Source organism: Sinocyclocheilus grahami, unplaced genomic scaffold (genome assembly GCF_001515645.1).
Source record: "Sinocyclocheilus grahami isolate Dianchi unplaced genomic scaffold, SAMN03320097.WGS_v1.1 scaffold194.1, whole genome shotgun sequence".
In the NCBI taxonomy this organism is placed as follows: Eukaryota; Metazoa; Chordata; class Actinopteri; order Cypriniformes; family Cyprinidae; genus Sinocyclocheilus; species Sinocyclocheilus grahami.
This window is the reverse complement of record NW_015505373.1, coordinates 977811-1004069: the sequence shown is the minus strand read 5'-3', so window position 1 is coordinate 1004069 and position 26259 is coordinate 977811. Positions and strand designations below refer to the sequence as shown.

At 39.8% G+C, this 26259-nt stretch overlaps 2 protein-coding genes across 2 annotated transcripts in view; one reads left to right on the top strand and one right to left on the bottom strand.

The window, feature by feature from the left end:
• The window catches only part of LOC107594972 (choline dehydrogenase, mitochondrial), a 36572-nt gene extending 30585 nt beyond the window's left edge, over nt 1-5987 (top strand). The window contains exons 5-8 of the mRNA XM_016285220.1: nt 2160-2294; nt 2410-2552; nt 3470-3572; nt 5136-5987. Of these exons, the coding sequence (XP_016140706.1) occupies nt 2160-2294; nt 2410-2552; nt 3470-3572; nt 5136-5554 (800 nt within the window). The 3' untranslated portion in view covers nt 5555-5987. The remainder of the gene's footprint in view (nt 1-2159; nt 2295-2409; nt 2553-3469; nt 3573-5135) is intronic.
• Nucleotides 5988-6786: 799 nt separating this feature from the next.
• The window catches only part of LOC107594982 (voltage-dependent L-type calcium channel subunit alpha-1D-like), a 112418-nt gene continuing 92945 nt past the window's right edge, over nt 6787-26259 (bottom strand). The window contains 5 exon segments of the mRNA XM_016285228.1: nt 6787-9055; nt 13570-13857; nt 15186-15280; nt 19014-19156; nt 19236-19379. Of these exon segments, the coding sequence (XP_016140714.1) occupies nt 8780-9055; nt 13570-13857; nt 15186-15280; nt 19014-19156; nt 19236-19379 (946 nt within the window). The 3' untranslated portion in view covers nt 6787-8779.

Below are 26259 nucleotides of genomic sequence, written 5' to 3'. Positions count from 1 at the left end.
GGGAAAAAAGAAACAAAAGATTCTCCGCCCGGCCCTCCTTCGGGGGAGGGAGTGGTGCGTTTCACCATCTCCCGAAGAGCAGCTCCCTCCATCTTAGGGCCTCTTGCTCTTCCGCGAGGATGTTCCACCGTCCACGACCCAGTGAGCTCATCATGCATGTAATAAAATTTCAACTCTTTTATTTTAGCTCAGGTTTTCAGAGGGGGAATCGAATCTGAAGATTCAAGATCAACCTGATTGAACTGATTCCAAAATGTATAGTTTACACTTTATCAACGGTCGTCCAGCGAGATGTTAACATCAGTATATCTTACCAGTTTGAATATTTGTACTATCCCTGGCCAAAGGCTAATAAATGCTTGTGATCATTTATAAGATACGAGCTAGGTAACTGGGTCTGGGCAGAGTTTTAACTTTAAAATTCACGACACAAGACAGTACTTCTTTATAAATGAAACAAAAGTTTATTGGCTATTCTAGATTACATTAAACTAAACGAATGAAAGCACACACACATACGGTTGAGAGGATGAGGATTTTAACGGAATTCTGAGGAAGTTCCCAAAGTTCCAATACTGTTTTCTACGAGTATTTTAACTTCAACCTGAGAAAACTCATAAAAGCAGAGACTTGGCTTACTCAGTTCAGCAACCGTTCAGCAAGAGATGAAGAGATTTTGTTTATTACTCACGTTTCAGTGACAGCTGAGCTGAGTTTTCCAGTTGCTGGCTTTTCAGGAAATCCCAGCGCCTTTGATTGGTTGCTGATCTGTTGTTTGGATGACGTCTTTGGGAGAGCTTGGTGATGAATGGGGTTTCCTGGTGACACAGAGGCTTTGGCAGTTCTTCTGAAAGAGTCTGAGTTTGCAAGACTTTAGGCTTTTGAAGATCTCTGGCAGTCACGAAGTTTCAACTAAATATTTGAGTTCTGGATGACCCGATCGCTTGATGGTGCAACGTGTGTGCGCAACTTGGAGCACGATTTAACACAAAGGCGAAAAGGGCGGAAAGGCACTGAATCTGTTCGGACGTTGGCCACGCCCTGCAAGGTTCTTCTTCATGCATAAATTAACATGATGCTTCAATTTATCACATGGGGACATCCTTGCCAGATGTTATTAATACTTCTATAAAGTTTCTTAATTCAAGTATCGTACATATTTCCCACTTCTCATTCATACCAAAGTTTCGCACATATCTGCGATTGCCGCTGGATGTTTTTTAAGTCAGCAGGTTGAAGCGACCCCAATACACTTATTTGGTCACTTTGTCACTCCAGTCATAATTTCTTGTCAATCTTTAGAAAACACTTTCTTTTTCCAGAGCAATTTAGTCAGTGATAAAAGTCTTTTTTAAACTTCTAAATTAAAAACAAATGCACACATTAATAGTGTGCATTAATCTGGGGAGATTTCAACATCAAACATTATGTACTTCACCTTGGATATTCTAGAATTCACTGCAAATCACCTGTAAAGTTTAGCCTGTAAAGCAGGGATCCTCCAATCTGGCCGACGAGATCCACTTTCCTGCAGAGTTTAGCTCTAATCCTAATCAAATACACCTGAGCATGTTAATAATCAATGTCTTCAGGATCATTAGAAAATCACAGGTAAGTAAGTTTGATCAGGGTTGGAGCTAAACTCTGAAGCGCATTGGACCTCCAGGGAAAGATTTGAGGAACCCTGCTGTAAAGAATAGCTTATTTTTCATTTTTACTTTTTATTTAACAGTTTTTTTTTTAATACCATTTTCAATTGCTAATTTAAGTTAGTAGTCATAAGGTACATTTACAGTAGGCTCCATGGCAAAATGTGTGCCTAATAACTGCTCCAAGGAACACTAATGTTAGCCCAAGTCTATAGTCTACAGAATTTAAAATGGTATACAACAATAAACCAAACATTATCTTTTTTCACTAGACACATGGAGATCAGAAAGATACAAGCTGAGGTCTCAAACCTGTTTTTATTGGCATAGCTTGCTGTTCTCCCAGCAGCTGCGTTTTGTTTTGACTTGTTTATTTGAAATGAGTAGTGATCTGTAGGAATGGGGGACTGCTGCCAGTGAATTTGGGATTAAAACTGATAACAAAAAATCTTTACAAAAACATCAAATGTGGACTCTGCTTGTGACGGTATGGTGGTCGTGTGTTCACAGGTGTGGGCTGTAATCTGCAGGATCATCTGGAGATATATGTGCAGCATCGCTGTACTCAACCCATCACGCTCTACAAAGCCCAGAAGCCCTTCCACATGGTGAAGATCGGCCTGGAATGGCTTCTCAGATTCACAGGTAATGAATGAATCTGAGCGTTCTGTGAGAGCTCTGGTTATTTGTGTGCATCTCACAAAGCATGTCAAGAACATGGACCGTTTCCAGACATTAAGACGCTTGTGTTTTGCTGCAGGTTACGGTGCAACGGCTCATCTGGAGAGCGGCGGGTTCATTCGTAGTCGTCCCGGTGTTCCTCATCCTGATATTCAGTTCCATTTCCTGCCCTCTCAGGTCATCGATCACGGCCGTGTTAAATCCAAGATCGAGGCCTTCCAGGTTGGAGTACTTTAAAGACTACATAATTCTGCCTGTTGTGACTCTTGCTAATCAAACACTATCTGTGTTCTCTGTTGTCAAGCCTAAAGAGTCACATGATGTAGAGGGGCGTTCACACAGGTCCAATAAATGGCTGTATCTTTAGTGTAGCAGGTGTAACCTAACATTCACCTTCTGCAGAGAAATGTGTTTGTACATAAACGACAGTAGTGTGTTGTGAATTATATCATAAACAAGATTATTAGTGAATCACACTGCCTCAAAATGCTGGTGATTTCTAATACATCAATGTTTGCCGACAGACAAACCAGGACTAATGTTTTTTAAACATTAAATGTTATGACAAAATGTTCTTAAAAGTAATGTTTATGGAACGATCTTTTAACTTCATTAATATTTGATATACGTTCTCATAACACTGAGAGAAAACGTTCTAAGAACAACATTCTTGGAATGTCCTCATGATGGTATTTTTACTTGATGAACATTCCCATAAAGGTGAGAAAATGTTCTTAAAATATTCAAATTAAATGTTCTAATGATGTTATGTGAAATAAAACTAGTAAAACGTAATAATTGTTTTAGTCACCTTTAAATGATGTCATAAGCACAAGAAAACTAGACATGTTAATATTCTTAGAATATAAAAAAAATAGCATTATATTTTGGGTGAAAATGTTAGCAGAACGTTGAAAGAAACAGTTTAGGAAATTTTAAATAATGTTCTAATTGTGACCAAATACTGGACATTGCATGTGTGAACACCCCTTTAATTCACCCACAGCCGAGGAAGTAGATGTTGACTTCCATCACTCTGATGATATTAAGAGAGAGTCCTGCTTCAGTCTTTGCCCTCATGGCGCATTTTCTTATGCACACTTGTTTCATGCTATATGCATTCTCTGTGATGTGTGTAGGTTCATGTTGGACCCATGAGGAGCACGAGTGTTGGGTGGCTCAAACTGAAGAGTAGAGACCCGTTTGCCCACCCTATCATCCAACCCAACTACCTCTCCACCGGTACGTTTGCTGTGATCTGACGTGTTTAGAGCAGCTCAGGCCTCAGGAACGAGAGTGGTTTTAGTTGTGCTGTGTAATGGAGCTGTAGATTCGAGGGTAACCATCAGTCCCCAAATTGGGGACTTTGTACCACATCCTACAAGATGTAATCAATATCCCACATTTCAATTTTAGTTGTTTTATTTTTGTCTTTAATTAAATTACAGGATCGCGATAAAAGTAATATAATAAAAAACTGTGATTAGAGTTAAAAATCTACTTGTGCAGCTGTCATTTTCTAGCTAGAGCATAATAATTAACCAACCAACCAACACACTCATAGAGAGGGATTCTTTCCCACTGATTTTCCCATTTCTTGCTATTAATGGAAATTTGTTTTGGTAAATGTATCTCTCTCACATTTCAAAAGTGTTGCAATAGTTATTCTGTTCAATTCTGCACTTTGCGGTCTAGAAACAAATATTGTTCAGTGATACAAGTACTTTCAGTTTCCTCCTGTCTGAATTTTTGTGCGTTTTAAATAGACCCTTTTCACAAGACTGTGATGATGCATTTAACGGTCATCAGCATCGTAAATCCTTGAAAGTTTATATATATATATATATATATAATTATTATTATTATTTTTTTTTAAATGTATGTACATTTATAACACTATACTTTGTATTATATCACATTTGCATCAAATTACATAAAAACGAGTTAACGCTAATGCGAGGGTGTTTCTAATGTGGGAGGGACGATAAATTTGACATCGTTCTCTCTTCTGACTGCCGATATCAGTCTCTCTCAATTTTTTTCCTTTTTTTGAAAGTCATGAAAACACTATCGTGGTGTTTTTCTTTTGCTATTTGAGCAAATGGGAATGCAAAAAATATATTTGTGGTACTCTCCCATTCACTGCTCTTCAAATTTACCCAACTATGACACTTTCCGCTGCTGAGAAACCCAGAAATGTGAAAAAGGTCCATTGTCTTACTTTTTTAAATGCCAAATTCGTTTAAGAACCTTACGACAATATCAGTCAAAAGTTTGTAGATTCTTCTATATTAAGAAAAATCTACAAACATATTGAGCATATTGAGATGAAACCCAGTAACCGTAGGCGAAACTTAGTAGCTAAACCTGAATGGTCAGAAGTTGTTTATATTAGTGCTGTCAAGCGATTAATCGCATTCCAAAATAAAAGTATATGTTTACATAATATATGTGTGTATTGTGTATATTTATTATGTCTATATAAATACACACACACAGTGTATTTTTTGAAAATATTTACATGTATTTAAGTCTGTATGTTCATATAATTTATATTATATATAAATATATTTAATATATGAACATTTTTCTGAAATGTATACATGCATGTGTGTGTATTTATATATACATAATAAATATACACAGTACACACACATATATATACTGTATTATGTAAACTAAAACTTTTATTTTGGATGCGATTTAATCGCGGTTAATCGTTTGACAGCACTACATTATATGCTTTGACTGATTCTTGTGTAGTTTCTCACTGCCTCATGTTCTCCATCACCTCACGTCCCACAGACACAGACATGTTGGAGTTCAGAGAATGCATCAAGCTCACACGGGAAATCTTTGCTCAAAAAGCCTTCGACCCTTTCCGAGGCCCCGAGGTGCAGCCGGGCCCCGCCGTCCAATCCGACGCAGAGATCGATGCTTTCATCCGGCAGAAGGCAGACAGTGCCTACCACCCGTCCTGCACGTGTAAAATGGGCAGCGCCTCGGACAGCAGGGCGGTGGTGGACCCTGCTCTGCGTGTGTTCGGTCTGCAGGGGCTGAGGGTGGTGGACGCCTCCGTTATGCCCAGCATGCTGAGCGGGAACCTGAACGCCCCCACCATAATGATCGCTGAAAAGGCAGCGGATGCCATTAAAGGGATTCCCTGGCTTCAGGACCCTGGAGTTCCTGTTTACCGGCCCACGACTCTCGAAACGCAGAGATAAGATGGCTTTGACTTGGCCGTCCATGGTAATGTAGGAGAACGTGTTTAGACTTTCAAATAATGGGAACAGTTGGGAGGCCAGATTTTCCTGGTTTAAATGAATCATTTTGCCACATGATCAAACCACACTTCAGTCTTAGGCAGCTTAGCTTCATCCACAAAGTGACTGATTTCAGTATGTCTTAAATTCAGAAGTGCATTATTAAAATGAATCATTGCTAATGCATTTATTGAAGTATGACCAGACATGATCTTGATCATTTTCATGAGATTCCCTCCATAAGTGTCTTAATGAAACGTACTAATATCACACACTTTAAAGAAGAGCCATTTGCAGCATATATATTTCCAGTTTGCATTTCCACACTATCAGTCTGACACAATTATGATGTGTTAATAATCAGAAATAATACATTTCAGCTGCTGAGCCTACAGTAGGAACCAAGTATCTATGCAAATAACTCTTTAATGTTTACATTGAGAAAAAAAGAGAATCTTTAGACTTGTGTTTTTATTCTGGTACAATGGATTTTTTTAAATATTTCAATTATAATAGAGTAAGAAAAAGAATGTAACAAACAGTGGACCAGTTTTAACAGATTGAAAATGCTTGTAAAATCACTACAACAGATGATTATCTTTTAAATAATAACTGTACCTCTCAAAAAGAATAAAAGTATTAAATTATAAAAGTCTCCTGATGATTGATTTAAATGTCCTCATAAATGTCCAAATATTGCCCATGCAGATGACTGACACTTGCAAGACCTGAAATAATCATTCGCACAACACAATGACCTTCATCTTCATTGCAATAATGCCAGTAATCTACACACAATCTTATGATGTATCATTTTGTAGCGTCTGGACCACTCCAACACACAATATATATTTTGTTAGCTAGATTTCACAAATACTTTGTAACACCCCAGGACGCCGAACAAGACCCTGGTTTCATGGTAACCCGATACATTTACAACCTTGTGGAATGCGAGCCGGCTCTCATTCTGCTTTCTCCAGAAACAAGGGGTAAAAATGCACAGGAGAAATGGACTGTTCTACTAATTAATTCATAGGAAAACCTTCTTTATTTAATTATAGGTAAAAGACCATTTAAAAAAACAAAAATAACTATTTTAGTTCATATCGGGATAATTCTCAAACTATGACAGAAACCATATGTTCCTTCAAAATGAAAGGAAATCAGTTTTGCTTTGCTATTAAAACACTGTTATAATTTATCCATTCATTCAACATGCATGACTTTAAAGCCTTTGTAATCAGACATTTTGTTAAAAATAGATCCTCTTTAATGTCTAGTATCTTAAAGGCAGTTGAGAGTTATTCTAAGGGCTAAATTTAGAAAGGAAAGGTTGGTGGTTTACATCAAACAGTTTAACATCACAAAGACAAACATACAGTAGTTTAGACACAGCATGTGCTAAATTATCCGTTATTCTTTACAGACTCAAAAATCAACATTCTGTCATCATTTACTCTCTGAACCTGTATGATGTTACATCTGCCTTGAAGCTTAATAAAAAAAAGATTATAAAAGTAGTTCAGCCGGGTCAATGAATTGAAATGATCTGACTCAAAAGAATGATTTGTTCACAAACTTAACATCGAACATTCATGAACACAGCTGGAGCGGCTAGGGCCGATGTTACGATCCCATCAAATAGCCTGCTGATGTTGGACTGTTCCTCGTTCAACGCTGTTGAGCCACAACAATATAGCACACAACCTGTATGGACTATTTTCATAATACTTTTATACCACTTCTCCTTTTTGAATCACGAACACTTGAGTATCCATACAGGTTTGGACCGAACATTCGGGTTAGTAAATGATGACAGCATGTTTGGGTGAATATTTATTATTTTATATAAGCCCAAACGTCATCCGTTGTGTGAGATGTAGACCTCATTATCAATTACAGAACCAATGAGAGAGAAAATAAATAAGAAATAAAAACAAGTTACTGTGTGACCAGCTGAAGGAACAGGAGGACCAAAGCGGTTTAATCAGTATCGAGGCAGATATGCTCACACTAACAGTAACACACACTCAGGTCGACTATGACTCGAGCGTTCATTGTTTTGATATGTTTAGTAACAACTACTACTAGAGAAAGAAGCTGCTGTTTCCATCGCAGTGTCTCTGAGAGTTCAGAGAGTCAGACAGCAGTGAGATTTGCTCCCAATAAAGGAAGCAGAAACAGCTTTTGGACGGTGCTGCTGTGTAAAGCCCTTTGCAAGATCTGTTTGAGTACCTGAAGTCAATGACATGTCCACTTAAAATTATGAATCTGTGATGCATTAATATGTGAACATGAATGGTTTCATATTATATTGACCTGCAGTGTAATTAGTGATTATTTAAATGCCTTAGTTTGTGCATATTACAGCCATATTTACTCAGACCGGTGTAGGGAAATAATATAAATGTACTCTTCTTCCACCACCAAGACTGGCATCTTGCATTATTTCATCATGTGAGAACAGGAGTATGGATGATTCGCCTTTCCATTTATGTTATCTTACATTCATCCAAAAATTATTCACTCACCTTGTTGTTTCAAGCCTTTTTTTCTCTATGAAACACAAATGAAGTTCAGAGCTCCATAGTCCATATACCGGTAATTCGTGCATAATTTAAATTTGCGTTTCTGTATGCCACACAAAGATGTGATGCAGCAGATTTGAAGTCAAAGATGGCAAATGTCACCAACCAAGACACTTTGAATGTGGAAAAACAGGAAAAAGACATTCAATCATGTCTTGCACATTTGTGCGACATTTAATTTGAAAGACTTAAAATCCACGTAGTTCAGTTACCCAACTAGGAGTTATCATTGTGAAGTTTTTACCATTGTAATAGCCTTGTATGTGAATAAAACTCTTGACTCAAATGGTGAAAGTGTCTTGAATGGGTCTGAAGAAATGCTGTTTGGTACCTTTGACCAAGTGGACTTTGGCTTTTAGGTTGGTTAGGGATCTTAAAAGGTCCAGAGGAAAACACTTTTGGCAATGCCATCACATTTGGATCTTGCTGGAAATTTCCCAAGATATCAAAAGGTTTGCTAACTAAATGAAAAGGTCCAAATCTATTGGTTCATGTAAGCCAGCAGATCGCTCCATGACACTCCCATTTAAAGGCACAATTACCTCATTCATTCATTTTCTACATTATTTAGTTTCGTTGGGGCATTTTGAATTCGTTACTATAATACTGAGACGTAGATCATTTCGTCTGCGAGATCCTCCTCGCGTTTATTGCTCGTGTCCGTCTCCTCATCGCTGTAGTCACGCAGATTGTTCTGACACAGGCCCGCCTCGTCTGCCTCCGGCCCGTGGCCTAGCGTCACGTTCAGTAAATTGCTAGCAGCACTTTCCATCTCATCAATTGTCATGTCGCAAGCATCTGCAATCTCGTGTTTTGTCGCCGTCACAAACTTTGGATCCTTGGCATATTTGCCCAATCCACCAGATATCATCACCTATAACAAAAGACATTGTGTCAGGCAGTGTCGGGCAGTGACTAGTTACTAGTAACTAGTTACAGTAACAATATAACTTTTTGCAGTAACTAGTAGTGTAACTAATTATTAATAAGATTTCAGTAATAATATTACAGTTACTATCCCTAAAACAGCTAGTTACTTAGTTACTTGTGATGCCTCAACCCCTACTGATTTAAAGTCCAACGATCCAATAATTGCTAGATTTATTTTCACAACTTGCAAAGGCACGTGAAGTCACCAGAGCAGCAGGCATATGGAATATGAAAAAGCTTACATTCAGTGAACGGAAATATTGCCATTACATTGATTTTGTGAGGAGAAAAGATGATCTGAACACTGATGTGTAAGTCGTGGCATTACATGGCTTGCCCACATCCCTCTGATCCTGATAAACCGTATAAAATCTTTTTAGAGAATGAAACATTTTCTTATGAACTTTGACTTATGATTATTTTGAATAAAATACATGGAATATAATCCGTATATGGGTAACAGAGAAACTATAGCTACAATTAGCTTCAAGCTACACGTGACAATTAATGAGATTAATACAACACTTTTACTAAAACGTTACTATTAATCACCACTGAGTGTTTGTAATAACTTCTGACTGCGATCCAATGTGGATTATGGTCAAATGATGAGGCAGAAATATATTGCCAGAAACATTTGAGAAGAATTTTATGGGGATAGGCCTATGAAACTTATGTGGGGTGTGAAAGAAAAGTAGTGTACCTACTTACTGTTGCCAGAAAGTAATAAGTAATAATATTACTTTTTTAAAGGAGTAACTAGTAATAAGTAATATATAATTTTTTTTGAGTAACTAGCCCAACACTGGTGTCAGGCAGCAGGTTTTATTTTTGACTCCTTCCTGTCTATAGTCAACAATGGACGCAAGTTTTCTTGCAGTCCAATCTGGGACTGTGCGATATAGTGTAAAGGCCCGATATACTTCAAGCGAAATCGAAGAACGAACTGATATGATGTAATTTCGAACAAAATCAGGCCGAAGCGAAGTTCGTTTTGAGTTCGCTTCGGCAGTTCGAAACTGGGGGGAGTTGGTTTTGGCTCCTAAACACCTTTGAGCTAACATTGGTCCGTGGCGATTATGCACTCGGGGGCGTGTTAGTTGTTCTGGAACTCCACCTTCTTTGACGTGAGATTTTTTTTTCCCGGTTCATTACTCATTCCACAGAGGTCAGACAGGAGCACAACATCCAAAACAACAACACCACCAAGCTACGAGCAACATGAATACACTGGAGTGTTGAATAGCTGAGCTGGTACAAATGTATCCGCACCTGTACGATCGCTCACGGACAGACTTTAAAGTTTCGGAGGAGGCATTTAATTCCTGGAAAGAAACTGCAAAAAAACGGTGTCAACGACCCGGAGTTATGCAAAGCATTATACATCGCTTGTTCTTGCTCGTTTTCTTTGCCATTGAATAGATCAATGCTACTGCCAGATGTTTACGAAACTGTTCTTCTCTCACAGCTGCCATGGTTGTTGTGTTTAGGGAATACACATATTTACATACTCAATCTAAACCCCGCCTCCAGCAGCGCGGGGGTGTTGGAATGTTTGAAAACAGTATACCGTCGTTCAGCCTTTTCAAACTACTTTTTGCCCCCAAACGAAGAACGAAAAAGAACTTTGTTTGAAGTATATCGGGGCCTTAAATCTCCTTGTGGAGATATAACCTCACGTGCATTTTGGCGTGCTCTTCATCAAATTCGTTTGCGTGTTTGTTATTTGAGAGCAGTTTGACTGATCTACTTGAATCCCTGTAGAATTTTTTTCTCAGCTTCGCTTTGAAATAAAGATTATTTAAAAGTGAAGTTCGATATTTCTAAATGAGCAATTGTTGTATTGGAATGTCCACCCTTGTTTCATCTTCATCATCCTGGTAGATGGCAGCTGCTTTTTATCAAGATTGTCTCGGTACATTTTTCCATTCATCCTTCCTTCAATTATATGAATTTTGCCAGTGCCACACCATGATGTTTTGGGGTGATTTGAGTGCCATTTGACCTCCAAACATGGTGTGTATTGTGGCATTCAAAGAGTTTAATTTTTGTCTCATCTGACCAGACTATATTCTCCCAGTATTTCACAGGTTTGTCTAAATGTGGTGCAGCAAACTTTAAACGAGCTTCAACATGCTTTTTCTTCAGCAATAGAGTCTTGCGTGGTGAGCGTGTACACAGGCCACGGCGGTTGAGTGCTTTACTTATTGTACTTATTATTTTCTTTGAAACAATTGGACATGCTAATTCCAGGTCTTTCTGAAGCTCTCCACAAGTGATCCTTGACTCTTGGACAATTCTTCTGATAATTCTTTTAATTCTTTCTGTCAGAAATCTTGAGAGGAGCACCTGGTCGTGGCTAGTTTATGGTGAAATGATGTTCTTTCCACTTCCAGATTATGGCCCCAACACTGCTCACTGGAACATGCAAAAGTATAGAAAACCTTCTGTAACAAATGTCATCAGTATGTTTTGTTTTGTCTTGAGAGAGCTCTTTGCTGTTACCCATCATGAAATGTTTCTTGTGTGACACGTTGGTCATGAGACACCTTTTTATAGGCCATCAGTTGAGACTGAAACAGCTAATATTAAATTCCACTGAAGAGGGGCAGGATTGCTTTCTAATTACTGATAGATTTCAGCTGGTGTCTTGGCTTTCCATTCCTTTTTGCACCTCCCTTTCTTCATGTGTTCAATACTTTTCCCCTGTGTCATTCCATTTTATTACACAGAACTTAATTTCTGAACTTATTTGTTTTGTTTTCTTTTCTTTTCTTTGTATGTATGGATTATGGATTACTCGGGTTGTTATCGATATCTGGTGAAAATGTCATGTCAACAGCACCTTTAGAAATATATTTACTGAGAAAAATGGTGACGTGTTCAATACTTATTTTACCCGCTGTACTTTTCTCTCTTTCCCGCATTTTCAGAAGTCTTAATAGCATAATACATAACATGTCCACTCTGCAGTCAATTATTACTGGGCATGAAAACGCAATTTTTTTTTAAATTTCTTTAAACTGATTTGATATATTTATTAAAATTCTTCCTAAATTGTTAATCCTAAATTTCAGCTAGCATGGTGTTATTTCCCAGCTAGTAATGGGCTTCATTAGTTTAAAACATCCTAGACACATTTCCTAGAATGTGAATGTGAAATATTTGGTGAGCATTATAAGGTTATACGAGCTTGGCCAGTGTGATTTTCTGGTAGACATTTTCTCCCCTCTGGTCAGACTAAGTATATATATATATATATATATATATATATATATATACATAATTTTTTCAAAGGCGACTTGACTTGACTCTCAGGGCCTGTTTACTCCTGGTCACTTCATGCATTTTCCCAGATCAGATAGCTATCCGATCGTGAAAAGACCAGGTGTAAATGCCCTCCGAAACGCTTTCGATACGCATTTATTATGAGGTCTGGGCCGCATTCCAGATGAAACTGGACAAGTGTAAATGCATCTGGTTGTTGATGCATTTGCAACCACATATGCAAATTTTATTCCTCCCAAAATATTAAAATAATAAATGTGCGAGAGCGTTTTATAGGCTAAATGGCATGTTATAGTCAGATATGACAGCGCTAATGCAACACGCATCGCTACGGATGAGTAGCTGAGCATCTCTTCAGCAAGCCGATGCGCAAACTGTCGCGAATGAATCTGAAAGTAAGTCGCAGACGCTCAACACACAATCATCTTCATTAAAAGTAGTGAGACTAAAGTATCTTTCCAGTGCTGATGCCGCGCTCTCTCCTATTGCGGTCTTTGATCTTGAAATTAGCTGATAATGAATCAAATGCAGCACATATCTGTTGCTTTCGTTGACGTGAACTCCGTTCATTATAAATGTGCATATAGCATGGGAATTGATTTATATCACAAGTGTAAATGCATCTGGTTGTTGATGCATTTGCAACCACATATGCACATTTTATTCCTCCCAAAATATTAAAATAATAAATGTGCGAGAGCGTTTTATAGGCTAAATTGCATGTTATAGTCAGATATGACAGCGCTAATGCAACACGCATCGCTACGGATGAGTAGCTGAGCATCTCTTCAGCAAGCCGATGAGCAAACTGTCGCGAATGAATCTGAAAGTAAGTCGCAGACGCTCAACACACAATCATCTTCATTAAAAGTAGTGAGACTAAAGTATCTTTCCAGTGCTGATGCCGCGCTCTCTCCTATTGCGGTCTTTGATCTTGAAATTAGCTGATAATGAATCAAATGCAGCACATATCTGTTGCTTTCGTTGACGTGAACTCCGTTCATTATAAATGTGCATATAGCATGGGAATTGATTTATATCCGTTTTGCGAAGACACGGTTATGTGGCCAAGTGTAAATGGAAACGTTTGAACAAATCAGATAGAAATCTGATCAGAGAAAACGCATGAAGTGACCAGGTGTAAACAGGCGCTCAAGCGGCATCACTCACGGCTTCCACCAGGCTTTGAGCGCTGCTCCGCTGCTGCAGGTGATGTCCGCTTAGTCGGGGGGGAACCTTCAGGAGCGAGGGTGAGGGAGAACGTGTCGACCAATCAGAGGCCTGCTGGGAATTCCAGAAGCCCCTGTGAACCAATCCCGGAGTGCTGCTAGCGCTGGGCGTGGTCTGAATCAGAGGGGTGTAGGGTGGAGGCGTGGCCGGAGGCGTGACCCAGGAGCGGATGGAGCGAGTCGGAGAGAGTCGTGTTCTACTCGATTCTTGTCCAGTCGGCGTCTTCACCTGCACAAGAAAACATGATGCCACTTTACCAGTGTTGGGGAGTAATAAGTTACATGTAACGGAATTACGTAATTGAATTACAAAATAAATGCACTTGTAATCTCTTACAGTTACTGAGAAAAAAAGTGTAATGAAAGCACAGTTACTTATGAAAATGTTAACGATTACAAAGGGGGTTACATCTGAATTTTTTTCACACACAAACAGATTTGTGACCCTGGACCACAAAACCAGTCATAAGGGTCAATTTCTCGAAATTGAGATGTATACATCATCTGAAAGCTGAATAAATAAGCTTTCCATTGATGTATGGTTTGTTAGGATAGGATAATATTTGGCTGAGATACAACTATTTGAAAATCTGGAATCTGAGGGTGCAAAAAAAATCTAAATATTGAGAAAATCATCTTTAAAGCTGTCCAAATGAAGTTCTTAGCAATGCATATTACTAATCAAAAATTAAGTTTTGATATATTTACAGTAAGAAATTTACAAAATATCTTTATGGATCATGATCTTTACTTAATATCCTAATGATTTTTGGCATAAAAGAAAAAGGAATAATTTTGACCCATACAATGTATTGTTGGCTATTGCTACAAATATACCCCAGCGATTTAACACTGCTTTTGTGCTGCAGGGTCACATTTGATTGATTTCTTTCCCATATTGCACTGACTGCTCTAAAATATCAAACTCCAACGTTTCAGGAGTTTAGGACACAGAATAGGACACATGCTTGTTTTTTTCCCTATTTGCGCTGATGTATTCATATATGCTTTATTTTTTAAGATTAACTGATTTTTTTCCAGAGCATTGTTAGATGCCAGTGTTTCCTGTCACAGCTATGCAAAGATTTGATTTCAAAAACAGTATCATAGCTATTAAACTATATCTTGTTATGATTTTAAATCTGTATTTAACCTTAGAACAATCTCAAAGTAAAAAGCGATGCTAAAGTCTGATTTTGTGGTGGCTGTGCTTTAATATTAAATTATTATAATCTTAATTCAAGTGATGTTACTGTATGGTTAACCCTGCCTGCTTTACATGTCTGAAAATGATTAACAGTTTAAAACATTCCTTAGAAATGTATAAAAGTTATCAAAAAGTAATCAAATGTAATCAGTTACATTACTTTAATAAAGTAATTGAAATAGTTACACTACTTATTACATTTTAGATAGGGTAACTTGTAATCTGTAACCTATTACATTTATAAGTAACCTTCCCAACACTGCACTTTACATACACGTCACAGGTCGTGTCTCACCCCTGCTCTTAATCTGTTATGTTGGTGATAGTGTAGGGGGTCATGTCATTATCACCTGATGCTGCGGTAGGCCTGTTGGATGCAGGGGAATCTCATCTTGGCTGTTCTGTTTGCGCAGACACTCAAAATGGAAAGCGGGTTTGTGAGAGGCTGTATGGAAGAATGCACATACATCAATAGATGCATATTTATTATAATGGAGTGGAGTACAATAAACTATAGCTGTTGTCAGAAATCTTTGCCCTGAAGGCTGAACCGGAACAAAATTCAAAGACAATTTTTTTCTGGCGTCACTGTTGCCTTTTTCTTTTCTTTTTAAATTTTTTTGAGAAACTGTAAAGTTCTTTTAGAACTGTAAATGCAAATGTGGATGGAATATTCTTATAGGAACCATATTTAGATTCTTGTGCACTAACCGAAATATGAACTTGAAGAGATTAAGTTTTATTTATTCTGTATTTCAAAACATTCCGATTTAAGTATAGAAGGAAATTGTATTAGTATATAAGGACTCCTCCACTAACCTCTAAGGGGCTAAAGAAAGTTTTTAAAGAAGACTAGCCACTATAATCCTACTACTAGAGATCAAAACTAGATTTATGATTTAATATAGTTTTTTTTTTAGAAATTGTAATATAATAAAGTATGTGCATTGCTGAATTTTTTAAAAACGTGTTATATGTTTGCTCATGTTATAGACAACAAATAGTTTTTCTTCAAATGTGACCTATGTTGAATGTATTCTTAGATTGACATATAAATGCTTTATATATATTGTACGGTGGCCGAGAGCTCAATGTGTTGCAACTTTAGAAAACACATGCAAATAGAAAAAGCACCAGCAAATTATGAAAACATCTTCATCAGTTTGACAGCACATGTGCTGCAAATACTCAAAACACAACCAGAAACGCGCTGCAAATGCTCACAACACAAACAAATACAGAAACGCTCAAGTAACACAGACCACGACAAAATTACCCCAACAAAATGAAAATTAAGCATCTTTTGGCGTATTGATTATCATTTGTATGACCACAGTTGTACAAATATCATGGTTAAACTACAGGTGCATCTCAATAAATTAGAATGTCATGGAAAAGTTCATTCATTTTAGTAATTCAACTCAAATTGTGAAACTCGTGTATTAAATAAAGGCAATGCACACAGACTGAAGTAGTTTAAGTCTTTGGTTCTTTTAATTGTAATGATTTTGGCTCACATTTAACAAAAACCCACCAATTCACTCTCTCAACAAATTAGAATATGGTGACATGCCAATCAGCTAATCAACTCAAAACCCATACAAAGGTTTCCTGAGCCTTCAAAATGGTCTCTCAGTTTGGTTCACTAGGCTACACAATCATGGGGAAGACTGCTGATCTGACAGTTGTCCAGAAGACAATCATTGACACCCTTCACAAGGAGGGGAAGCCACAAACATTCATTGCCTAAGAAGCTGGCTGTTCACAGAGTGCTGTATCCAAGCATGTTAACAAAAAGTTCATTGGAAGGAAAAAGTGTGGAAGAAAAAGATGCACAACCAACTGAGAGAACCGCAGCCTTATGAGGATTGTCAAGCAAAATCGATTCAAGAATTTGAGTGAACTTCACAAGGAATGGACTGAGGCTGGGGTCAAGGCATCAAGAGCCTCCACACACAGACGTGTCAAGGAATTTGGCTACAGTGTCGTATTCCTCTTGTTAAGCCACTCCTGAACCACAGACAATGTCAGAGCTAAGGGCTAAGGAGAAGAAGAACTGGACTGTTGCCCAGTGGTCCAAAGTCCTCTTTTCAGATGAGAGCAAGTTTTGTATTTCATTTGGAAACTAAGGTCCTAGAGTCTGGAGGAAGGGTGGAGAAGCTCATAGCCTAAGTTGCTTGAAGTCCAGTGTTAAGTTTCCACAATCTGTGATGATTTGGGGTGAAATGACATCTGGTCCATTGTGTTTTTTGAAAACCAAAGTCACTGCACCCATTTACCAAGAAATTTTGGAGCACTTCATGCTTCCTTCTGCTGACCAGCTTTTTGAAGATGCATTTTCCAGCAGGATTTGGCACCTGCCCACACTGCCAAAAGCACCAAAAGTTGGTTAAATGACCATGGTGTTAGTCTGCTTGACTGGCCAGCAAACTCACCAGACCTGAACCCCATAGAGAATCTATGGGGTATTGTCAAGAGGAAAATGAGAAACAAGAGACCAAAAAATGCAGATGAGCTGAAGGCCACTGTCAAAGAAACCTGGGCTTCCATACCACCTCAGCAGTGCCACAAACTGATCACCTCCATGCCACGCCGAATTGAGGCAGTAATTAAAGCAAAAGGAGCCCCTACCAAGTATTGAGTACATGTACAGTAAATGAACATACTTTCCAGAAGGCCAACAACTCACTAAAAATGTTTTTTTTTAATTGGTCTTATGAAGTATTCCAATTTGTTGAGATAGTGAATTGGTGGGTTTTTGTTAAATGTGAGCCAAAATCATCACAATTAAAAGAACCAAAGACTTAAACTACTTCAGTCTGTGTGCATTGAATTTATTTAATACACGAGTTTCACAATTTGAGTTGAATTACTGAAATAAATGAACTTTTCCACGACATTCTAATTTATTGAGATGCACCTGTATGGATAGTGTAGTAAATCCATGGTTAATTTGTGCAGGTTACCATGGTTTAACTATAGCAACCATTTTCATTTTTGTTTTTATTTATTTTTTTATATAATAAATGTATTTATTAATTAATTAATTTTAATAGACAAGGAAGAGAAGTTGTAAAAGATAGCCAGCTTACATAACCTTTCACAGTTACAATAATTGTGTATTTCATCAGCTTATTTAGGCTAATAATATCCAACAACAACAAAAAAGCTTAGGAATTGTTAAGCTAAATCTCAGAAATGGGTCTCAAAGAACTACACTTCCCAGAGTGCACCAGCAGCAGCAAACTGGCTGCTTATCACAGGATCAGTCATTGTCACTGATTAAGAGCACCTGTAAAAACATGGAGGTTCTCATTCATTCAGAAAAGAAACTTCAGAGAGAAGACGCTCCAAGTTCACTAATAGGTTCAGTCCAAAGACGCCAATGGTCAGTGAAATGTTTTATTTAATTTCATGGTGTTTGAAATGCTGCTTAATATGTTCAAGTATGTTTAACTGCTGTGTAGATTGGTTAAGAAACACATTGCAGCATTGACTTTATTGATTGTATTAAATGAGTTCGTGCTAAAATAACCATGGTGAGTTTGGAAAAAAAAATTTAAATGTATAAGATACAAAAGAATAGTACAAGTTAAAAATGTAAAAATTCTGTTAAATGTTAAAGCTTTACTAAAACATATGAAACTGTTTAATTAAAATGTTTAGTTAAAATGGTAACATTTGTTTCTCTGTCTTTAAAGGTTTACAACCTAATTTACTGAATCAACTGACAAAGCAAAAAAGAAAATTAAAAGTGATTGAGTCGGAAATTTGAGTTGTCCTTGTGTCCTTTGGAAGTTGAACAAGGGTAGGACTTGACAGGAATTGTATGATCAGGATGTTCAAATAAACAAAAATCTCACCTTTCAGAGCAAACATTGATAAATATGTCCCAGCCATGTTCATCACTTTGCAGTTTCCTTAAACATTTCCGATGTGGCCACCATAATATTGGTAGAAAATATATTTCTCGAACACTGACATTAATGCTTTGAATATTTGGAAGTGAAGGACCCGTACCATAATAGATCAATGTAACCATATATCCATTTATGATTACAGCTTGTTGAGGAACCATTCAGTCTGATGTTTATTCCCACAGTAATGCTAGTTCTCACTTTTCTGTTAGTTTCAGTGTGACACTGTAAAAAGTTCATGATTATTTTATAATATCTCACATTGAGCTGTGGACATCAGGAGTCGTTTTGAGGACCTCTGGGGCTGCTGGGATATGAGCTGCTCACCATCATCACAGACGCATTCACACGTATCCTGCTGTCCAGCTGGAGCACCATCACTCAAAGTGTCCTGAAAGTATGACCTTCAAGAGGAACCAAGAGAAAATGAAGATAACGGCTACTATTGATATACACTTTCTGAAAAGCGTTTTCTAGCAATACCTGTCTGTAGCCAGCATGACATCATCCTCATTAAACTCGTCTCCGCTATAATACTCCCCAGAGTTCCTGTCATCATCACTGATGTCACCAAGGGTGGAGTTTTCCACATGGATGATGGGATATTCGACAGCACTGGTGCTCGGCCTGCAAGCCATAGCAAAATCAAATCATTATTTACCGTCAGTATTCTTGCACTTTAACAGAGCTATTGAGGTTGATGCTTGTTGCTAATGCATTTTAGTGTAATTCTGATGAACGAGGACATGCAAATTATGTTGACATGCTTAAGTTAATTATTTTAGTCTTCATGTTAATTACATTGTGTGCTTTGTTTTTATTTTTTTTTGTTAAGACTGCAATAGATTCCGCTGTTGGGAGTGTGTGCCAATTTTCAATTTAGAATTTTTGTGTGTACAATCTACAAATCTGACACAATGCAGAAAAAAAGTACACAGCAATGACGGGGTGAAACTAAAACATCAAGAGTGCAAAACCAACACATCCATTCACACACACACATGAGTACACACACATATACACACACACACCTATGAACTGGTGTGACTGTAACACAGTAAGTATGTCAAATAAAAGCAATAATTCAACTACAATGCAGTAAGAAAGTGGACAGCAAGGAAGGGGTTGAGGGAGACACACTCACTCAAACACAAACTCACTTACACGCACTCAAAGACACACACAAACATACAAAATTATACACACTCAAATTAATTGGTATGGCTATAACTATACAGCCAAAACGAGTCAGAAAACTGAAATAAGAGATTGAAATCAGATCAGACCCAGAAGGATTAAGCTCTGAATAAACAGTTCTGTTCATTTTTGTTACATTTTTATAGAATTTTAATGTTTTGTGTAACAAAATGCTTTCTCTGTGTTCAGGTTTGACTGCAGTAATACTATTTCAAAAGCTGACACTTCAAATCAACATTTCAAAGCAAAAAAATCTAAACCTTTACAAAAAATTGTCTTTGAGAATGTCTAAATATATATCCAAACCCACAACTTAATAAGTCTTTGTCTAAAAACAATTAGAGAATTTATAGGCCTTTTATATAGAGCTATTTAGAAATCTATGGACTAAACCATAGAATTGCAGCTGTTTTTCTTATTTTACTCCCACCAGATGGCACTAATCTGGCTTCAAAAATGGGATTTTAAAGGCACTGACTCTATTTTAACATGAAATACTGCATTCATTGAAAAGAAATATAAAAATATACGTTTGTACAATGTAACATTTGTATTATTTTGAATGGGCAGAAATTCATCATAATTATTGCATAAATATGAATTAGTGCCATGAAATTATCTCAAAATACAAAAAAAAAATATATATTATTGAACAAAAATATATTACATTGATTTTACTGGGGCGAAAAAAAGATAAATTTCAGGTGTCCGGTCACTTTTGACTGTGAAGACCACAAGTGTGACCCCCCAAATAAGGAGAACCAGAGGGTTAAACATCAATAAACCGCCCAAGGTTTTATTTGTTCTCCATTTCTGTCACCAATGGAGTTTTGGTTCCTTGTACTGTCACCTTTGGCTTGCTTAGTTGGGGACAGTTCATTTCTGGCAATATTGTTGATTGCACAGATATTATTTGAACTAAGCTGGACGATGAAATCACTGAAACAATGATGAACTGACTTTAACTGGAAAATTGAGTGTTTACTATCATCCTCTTGCATTATCAACACATTATTTTCCTGTTTAATACTGTAAAGCTGTTTTGACGCAATCTGTATTGTATAAAGCACTATATAACCAAAGGTGACTTTAATTCAGCAAACACAGACACAGCGCAGCCTTTTAACACCTCTTTTAACACATCTGATTGACGATGGTCAATCAGAGGAGTTCAAGAAAACAACAGACATGTCTGTGATTGGCTATATCGCTCAATGCTACAAAAACACTTTGTAAATAGAAACTTTTTATACTTTCCAGAGTGCAAAAACAAATATATGCACTCATATATACCAAATATATGTTTGCCAATATCCTATTATTACAGTTTTAACTGAGGGTGCTTTTGACTATGTGAGAAAATTAGAGTTGGCAGCCCTGGCAGATAGATAGATAGATAGATAGATAGATAGATAGACAGACAGACAGACAGACAGACAGATAGACAGACATAAAGCAGGCAAAAGCACGCACATCGATCTCAACTGGGTGCTCGACTAAGAAACAAGTGGAACAATTTTTTAAATGTAAAGTCGGCAACACCAAAGCTCCAAAAGCATATGTTGTGATTTCAATTATTCCTTTCTCTTTGAAGTGTTACAAGCTCTTGGTGCATAAAAAAGATCTGTAAAGTTGCAAAAACTAAAGTCTCAAATCCAAAGAGATATTCTTTATAAAAGTTAAGTCAACCACGCCTACCTAAAACGGCTCGTTCTAACACGCCCCCACATGTCTACGTCACGATGTGGGAAGATTTGCATAACACCGCCCAAATGTTCACGCAAAGAAAGAAGGCGTAACTTTTATTCTTGCTATAGTATTGTTGTTTATACCGCCGCCATGTCATGGAGATGCTGTGTGTTTCGTTGTGAAAGCGAAACGTCTCGGTTACGTATGTAACCCTCGTTGAGGGAATGGACACATCACGACGTGACTCGTAGTGACCGACTGAAAGAGAACTACTTTGTTTGTTTGGCACTTCATCATGCCTAGAGCTGATCCGTGCTGGTCACTGAGGAAATACATCAACTTCGCGCTGTGGATCGCCGGATCGGCTTTCACTGTGGACGAAGCGGAGTCCAGTCTGGGTTTGGTAAGGGGCGTAACATTTCCGTCACACGCTTGAGGTATTCGGCCAATCACAACACACTGGATAGCTGGCCAATCAGAGCACACCTCGCTTTTCAGACCGATGAGCTTTGTAAAAATCGACATGTTTCAGAAAGGTGGGGCATAGAGGAGAAACATATATAAATAATATATAAAAATGTATATAAAAAATTATGAGTTTTTTTAACCTTAAACCGCATAAACACATTTCATTACACCAAATACACAAAATAATGTTCTTTTTAGCAACATCAAATGACCCCTTTAAAAAACGAATAGCGTGTGTGACGTTTCGAGCAGGCAGGCTCTTCATCAGACAAAATATTTTGATATAAAAATTCTAATATTTTTCAATTAATCTATTAGTCTGCATTTACATCGTGTAATACACGCCAATTTTGACAAATATTGTTCTTTGACAAACTGTAGTGATAAGCAATCAACCAATCACTGCAATTTTGAAAGTGAATCCCACATTTATATGAAGGCCAGACACGGGATATATGTCACTCCTAAAACTTTGCCACATGTACAAGGTATGCACCCGTTGGTCCTGTTAAAAGCACGAAAAACAAAACTAATTCAAATTCTGAATGGATTATACGCAGCCTAGAAAGCGAGCAAATACAGTGCCATCCACTAATATTGGCACCATTGGTAAATATGAGCAAAGGCGGCTGTGGAAATTTTTTTTGATCTTTCATTAAAGGCAAGGCAAGGCAAGTTTAGTTCTATAGCATACACATAGTTATTTCATACACGATGGTAATTCAAAGTGCTTTACATAAAAGGAAGTAAAATAATCATAAAAAAATAATCACAACAATAAAAATTTAAACACTTAAAATTATTAAAAAATGTATTTAAAATGAATTTAAAACAGTTAAAGAGAAAATTATTAAATATAAAATACAGTGAATATATTAAATCAGTTCGGACGTAGCAGAGTGCTCATTCAATAAATGCACAGTTAAACAGATGAGTTCCCTTTCAGTCGGTCACTCTCGACGTCATGTCGGATGACCGACAAATTGGGATCTCGCCTGGGATCTGCAGCTCATATTCAGCTTTTCACTTCGGAGCCGAGCGGTTCTATCGTTCCCCTATGAGGAGCTAACCTCCGAGGGCTCCTCCGTCTGCCGGCACTTCGAAACCAGTGGGGCTGTCGAGAGAGCAGGCTGGACCCTCAAAAAGGGTACCACCTGTATCTTTCGAGGCTCCCTCCGACGATTGGATGTCGATCACTGCATCGCAGGGTGAGCCAGACCTTTCTGGGGAGGAAGATCCGTCAGCGCTGCCGCCCAGGTGCCGGACGCGGATCTGGAAATGATGGCTATGCTTTCCCGGGCCGCCGAGAGTGTCGGACTCGAGTGGAATCTTCCACCGAGCCCTCGAGGCTGGACGATTGGTTTCTCGGGGTGGCTCGCGCTGGTTCTCAGGGCCCCACCCTAGTGCCTTTCTTCCTGGAGGTGCATGATGGGCTCACTGGGACATGGACGGCATCTTTTCACTGCCAGAAATGGCCCCAGTGGCTCATCATCCTTAACCACCCTTGATGATGGCACAGCACAGGGGTACACGGAAGTTCCCCAGGTAGAGCGGTTGGTTGCGATGCAATTGTGTCCAAATGCCACTACCACTTGGCGGGGCATGCCGTTGCTCCCCTCCCGGGCCTGTAGACACTCGTCGGCTCTGATCGGTAGTGCTTATACGGCCTGTGGAGAAGCTGCCTCCACCTTACACGCTTCGGCGTTGTTGCAAGTGCACCAGGCCAAGGCACTGTGGGACTTGCACGAGGGTGGCCATGACCCGGAAGTTCTCAGAGAACTCTGCACCGCGACGGACCTCACGCTACGAGCGACGAAGTTTACAGCGCAGTCTCTGGGTCGTGTGATGTCCACTATGGTGGTCCAGGAGCGCCATTTCTGGCTGTGTCTGGCCGACATGCACGAGACGGACAAGACACGATTCTTCAACGCCCCCGTATCCCAGATCGGCCTTTTCGGCGACACGGTGGAGAACTGTGCCCAGCAGTTCTCAGCTGCCCAAAAGCAGACTGAGGCCATCAGGTACATCCAGCCTGCCGCACCCGCTCCCCCGCAGCATCCGCAGTGTTACACACACTCAGACCCCGCCTCGGACCGGCTACAAGACGCCCGGGGCGGGTCCCTGCGCTCTTCCTCGCTGCCCCACTGCGAGTACGCCTGTAGTTCCGTTGGTGCCACTTGCGCGGCATCTGGGAGCCTGGCTAGCACTACCCAGCCCATCTCTTTGGCTTTTTCAAACAAGTTCAGGGGCGTCCACTTTACTTCAGTGAAAGCAGCAGATGCCCCTGTCTTGCGTGCAGAGGTCGCAGTCCTGCTGGTGAAGGATGCAATAGAGCCGGTCCCTCCAGCCGATATGAGGACGGGGTTTTACAACCCTTACTTCATTGTACCCAAGAAAGGCGATGGGTTGAGACCCATCTTGGATCTGCGTGTCTTGAACAGGGCCCTTCACAGGCTCCCGTTCAAGATGCTCACACAGAAGTAAATCTTCAGGTGCATCCGTCCCCAAGATTGGTTCGCAGTGATCGACCTGAAGGTACTTCCATGTGTCGATCCTTCCACGCCACAGGCCATTCCTGCGGTTTGCGTTCAAAGGACATGCATATCAGTACAAGGTCCTGCCCTTCGGGCTGTCCCTGTCGCCCCGTGTCTTCACGAAAGTTGCGAGGATGCAATAGAGCCGGTCCCTCCAGCCGATATGAGGACGGGGTTTTACAACCCTTACTTCATTGTACCCAAGAAAGGCGATGGGTTGAGACCCATCTTGGATCTGCGTGTCTTGAACAGGGCCCTTCACAGGCTCCCGTTCAAGATGCTCACACAGAAGTAAATCTTCAGGTGCATCCGTCCCCAAGATTGGTTCGCAGTGATCGACCTGAAGGTACTTCCATGTGTCGATCCTTCCACGCCACAGGCCATTCCTGCGGTTTGCGTTCAAAGGACATGCATATCAGTACAAGGTCCTGCCCTTCGGGCTGTCCCTGTCGCCCCGTGTCTTCACGAAAGTTGCGTAGGGGGCCCTTGTACCCCTGAGAGAACAGGGCATTCGCATTCTCAACTACCTCGACGACTGGCTCATACTCGCTCAGTCTCAGGATCAGTTGTACGAACACAGAGACTTGGTGCTCTCACACCTCAGCCTGTTGGGCCTTCGGGTCAACTGGGAAAAGAGCAAACTCTCCCCGACGCAGAGGATTTCTTTTCTTAGTATGGAGTTGGACTCGGTAGAACAGACAGCATGCCTCACGCAGGAATGTGCTCAGTCGGTGTTGAACTGCTTGAATACATTCAAGAGCAGGATGGTGGTCCCACTGAAACAATTTCAGAGGCTCCTGGGGCATATGGCAGCTACGGCGGCAGTCATGCCGCCAGGGCTGCTTCATATGAGACCGCTTCACCACTGGCTCCATGGCCGAGTCCCAAGGTGGGCGTGGCAACGTGGCACTCACCCGGGTGCAAGTTGCCCCGGCCTGCTGCCAAACCTTCATCCCGTGGTCAGACCTTGCATTTCTCCGGGCAGGGGTGCCCCTTGACCAGGTCTCCAGGCATGCTGTGGTTCACACGGATGCCTCAACCACCGGTTGGGGTGGCCACGTACAACGGGCTTGCAGTGTCAGGGGTTTGGACGGGGCCCCAGCTGCACTGGCACATCAACTGCCTCAAGTTGCTGGCAGTGCACCTTGCCTTGATCCATCTCAAAGGGTGCTTACGAGACGAGCATGGACTAGTCTGCACGGACAACACTGCGACCGTTGCGTACATCAACCGACAAGGTGGTTTGCGCGCCCGTCGAATGTCGCAACTCGCCCGCCACCTCTTCCTTTGGAGTCAGAAGCATCTGAGGCAGCCAACGAACTGTCTCGAGCTGTGCTCCCGGGAGAATGGCGACTCTATCCCCAGACGGTCAAACTGATTTGGAGACGTTTCGGAGCCGCTCAGGTAGAACTGTTTGCCTCTCCAGAAATCTCTCACTGCCAGTTGTTTTACTCCCTGACCGAGGGAACACCCGGCACGGATGCACTGGCACACAGCTGGCTGCGGGGCCTTCGCAAATATGCATTTCCTCCAGTGAGCCTTCTTGCACGGATATTGTGCAAGGTCAGGGAGGACAAGGAGCAGGTCCTGTTAGTGGCGCCCTATTGGCCCACCCAGAC